The 2151-nt window shown below is 34.0% G+C and overlaps 1 protein-coding gene across 1 annotated transcript in view; it reads left to right on the top strand.

Annotated features, from left to right (window-relative positions):
• The window catches only part of PPP1CB (protein phosphatase 1, catalytic subunit, beta isozyme), a 17100-nt gene extending 15252 nt beyond the window's left edge, over positions 1–1848 (top strand). The window contains exon 7 of the mRNA XM_009586887.1: positions 90–1848. Within this exon, the coding sequence (XP_009585182.1) occupies positions 90–194 (105 nt within the window). The 3' untranslated portion in view covers positions 195–1848. The remainder of the gene's footprint in view (positions 1–89) is intronic.
• The last annotated feature ends 303 nt before the right edge of the window (positions 1849–2151 follow it).

Raw genomic sequence — 2151 nt, 5'->3', positions numbered from 1 at the left:
CTGCTGAATGAGATTTCATGTTGGCTTAGTAGTATTTGAAATGTTCTTAGCTGTCACTGACTCAAAAGAACTTCTTTGTTTTCTCTAAGATATTGAAACCATCTGAAAAGAAAGCCAAGTACCAGTATGGTGGACTGAATTCTGGGCGTCCAGTCACTCCACCTCGCACAGCTAATCCACCGAAGAAGAGGTGAAGAAAGGAATAATGTAGAAACACCATCAGATCTGTCAAGGACAAAACTCCATATTACAGTATATAATAAGTGTGCACTGTAAAACCATCCAGCCATTTGACACCCTTTATGATGTCACACGTTTAACTTAAAAGAGACGGGTAAAGGATCTTTATTAATTTTTTCTAGTAGAAAGATGTGCGACACTGTATTGTAACAATTATAGCTCCAAGTTCTAATATCCAGCATAGAGTAAAAAAAGTATTAGGAAAAAACTATTGCAACTACATATTCACATTTACCACGGTTTTTAAAGTTGACCAACATCCCAGTTAAAACTTGATGTAATAGTTAAACCAGATGAGAGCATGATGTTCCATTTGTGTAATGTGGTCCTATTGTTGCTTGATTGCTTTTACTTTGGTTATTTTGTAGCTAGAATGATGCGAATATGGTATCTAGTCTTATTTCCCTGCTCTCTCTTTGAAATTGAATTAAGGAGGGGGCTTTTTAGAACAGCCATTGATTTCTTATCCTCCCCCTAGCCTCCTGTTGTTCATAATAATGCTGCCCAAATGTGTGCCCCATTATAATGCAAAGTTTATAGTCTGGTAGTGATTAAAAGGCAAACTAAGTCCAAAATGCCCAGACTGGACAGCTTGACAGCCAACATAAATTGAGACAGAAAAACCTGTCTTGACTTTTTAACTTAAACTGCCACACAATGAATTTGTGCACTACACTATTTTAAATTATTGACGTTACACTGTGCTATGGCACTTCATTTAACTTAGATAGGACAAAAATGGTATTGCCTATTAGTTGGTAACTTGATTATGTGGTACCTTGGCTTTAGTTTTATTAGCATGAAACACCTTTGGCATGCTTAGCTTCCAGGTAACTCCCTACCTGCATCAAAATTCATCTTACATAGTTCCACAGAACATGAAGATCCTTATTTGCTAAGCCTTTGAAAGCTGACATTCTTTTTCAAAAAAGGGTATGTTTAAATGGATGTTCATCAATGGGCAATAGGCTAGCTGACGAGTGGTGCGCTGAAACTGCTATATGAATGTCTGACATGATTATAAGGCTTATGTCACTAAAGACTATATCCTTTGGATTTTCATGATCAAATTTCATATACTATTGTATAGACTTCTGCTTCGTAGTGTACTATAGTAGCAATAATTTCTGTACATGATCAAGAGTTACGCAGTATTTCTTTTCAGTTCTCTCCTTTCTTAAAAGAGTTAACATTGAAATGGCAAGATACAGAGAAGATATAAAATTTATGATAGGATAAATGAAAGGCACAGATTTGTGATGCTTTAGGATGCAATACTTATTGGATATAACTTCAAAAGCTTTTATTGAATATTGTCAAATTTGTAAGATTCTTTGGGGGAAGGCTTCAGATTTATACCATTCTAAATGTGCATCAGTAGATATAAAACTCTTGACTTCAGTATTGTCTTTGAAAATGTTAAATTGAGGATTCTGGTAACTTACGTTTTATGAACTGGCACATTATATAATGCAAGAGATATATTGATTTCTGACACAGTGAGCAAGTTCTTATGGATTTAAGTCTCTTTTCTAATTCCATTTGTTTTAAATGCGTATTTTAAATGTAGGTTTTTTCATTTAGTAAAAGTTGTCTAATTCATTTGAATGAAGTCTGACTGGTTATTTTAACATACCTTACTGTTACTCAAGAACTGTGGAGTTTGTTGTTTTTTTAAAAAAAAAAAACCAAACAAGCATACAGCATATATATGTTATTGATTTATATTGGATTGGTCTGTGGTTTTGAACAACGGTTTAATTTACCCCACCAGAATTTCAATATATAGAATAAAATGTAGAAGTAGATTTCTTCTGATACTAGTCAAAGACACTTGTTCTTTGAAAGTCAGTGATGAAAGCTGTGTAAGTGAGAGTAACTTCAGTTTGTGATAAGGTAATTGATGAAATC

Source organism: Fulmarus glacialis, unplaced genomic scaffold, assembly GCF_000690835.1.
Source record: "Fulmarus glacialis isolate BGI_N327 unplaced genomic scaffold, ASM69083v1 scaffold5461, whole genome shotgun sequence".
In the NCBI taxonomy this organism is placed as follows: domain Eukaryota; kingdom Metazoa; phylum Chordata; class Aves; order Procellariiformes; family Procellariidae; genus Fulmarus; species Fulmarus glacialis.
Note: the sequence above shows the minus strand (reverse complement) of the source record. Positions and strands in the feature narration are given on the sequence as shown.